The 860-nt window shown below is 64.0% G+C and overlaps 1 protein-coding gene across 1 annotated transcript in view; it reads right to left on the bottom strand.

Moving 5' to 3' along the window:
- Positions 1-239: 239 nt before the first annotated feature.
- GBA (glucosidase, beta, acid) overlaps positions 240-860 on the bottom strand; it is a gene marked incomplete at its 5' end in the record, with an annotated part of 1,756 nt that continues 1,135 nt past the window's right edge. Inside the window, 4 exon segments of the mRNA XM_010017397.1 lie at positions 240-348; positions 424-506; positions 508-562; positions 649-812. Of these exon segments, the coding sequence (XP_010015699.1) occupies positions 240-348; positions 424-506; positions 508-562; positions 649-812 (411 nt within the window).

The raw sequence follows: 860 nt of genomic DNA, 5'->3' as shown, positions 1-860 counted from the left end.
GCCCCAAACCTGCCTCCTCTGGCGCCAGGCACGGTCCAGCAAGAGAGGGCAGAGGGACTGCAGGCGAGGCTGTAGAAAACCTGTTTATTGTATGAAAACACCTAGAAAAGAGCAGGCGTCGCAGCCCTCGGCTCAACCAGGTCCCCTGCAGCGTCCTGGGGCTGTGCTGCAGCCTCAGCCCCACAGAGGGGTCCATCCCCAAGTGTCCCCCCCCCCCCCCCCCCCCAGCCACATCCATCCTAGGCTGGCTGCTTCCAGAGGAACGTCTGGATGGAGTCGCTGGGAGCCGTGGCCTCAATAAAGCCAACCCGTGGATCAGAGATCCCAAAGGACACGTCCACGGCAGAGCTGTGGGGAAGGCGAAGGGGCCGCAGGTCAGGAGGCAGCCGCGCTCCAGGCCGGGCACAGGGCTGAGGCACTCACCGGTTCAGGACCACCAGGACCACGGCGCCGTCGGGGCGCAGGAACGCCGAATGCTCCAGCTCACAGTGGTGGCTCACAGTGGTGGCACCTCTTGGATACAGCCAGCCCCACGCGCCGCGAGCCCTCGGGGATGAACTTGCTGCGGGGACAGCAGCAGGACAGGGATGGGGACCCTGCTCTCAGGCTGGTGGCATCACCCCAGCCCCACTCCCAGCCATGACCCACCTGAAGTGCCCCATGTGGTAGAACATGGGCTGCTTGTAGAAGATGTCCTTGCTGCTGTCCACGATGACCGGGCTGTCCACGTAGTTCTTGCTCCAGTTGGGACCCCCCTTCATGTCCAGAGCCAGGTTCCAGTCGGTCCAACCCGTCACATAGTTGTTGAGGTTCTGTGGGGCAGATGATGGTGCTGAACCACAGCGGGCGCAGGAGGGTGG

This window comes from Nestor notabilis, unplaced genomic scaffold, assembly GCF_000696875.1.
Source record: "Nestor notabilis isolate BGI_N333 unplaced genomic scaffold, ASM69687v1 scaffold22046, whole genome shotgun sequence".
Lineage (NCBI taxonomy): Eukaryota > Metazoa > Chordata > Aves > Psittaciformes > Psittacidae > Nestor > Nestor notabilis.
Note: the sequence above shows the minus strand (reverse complement) of the source record. Positions and strands in the feature narration are given on the sequence as shown.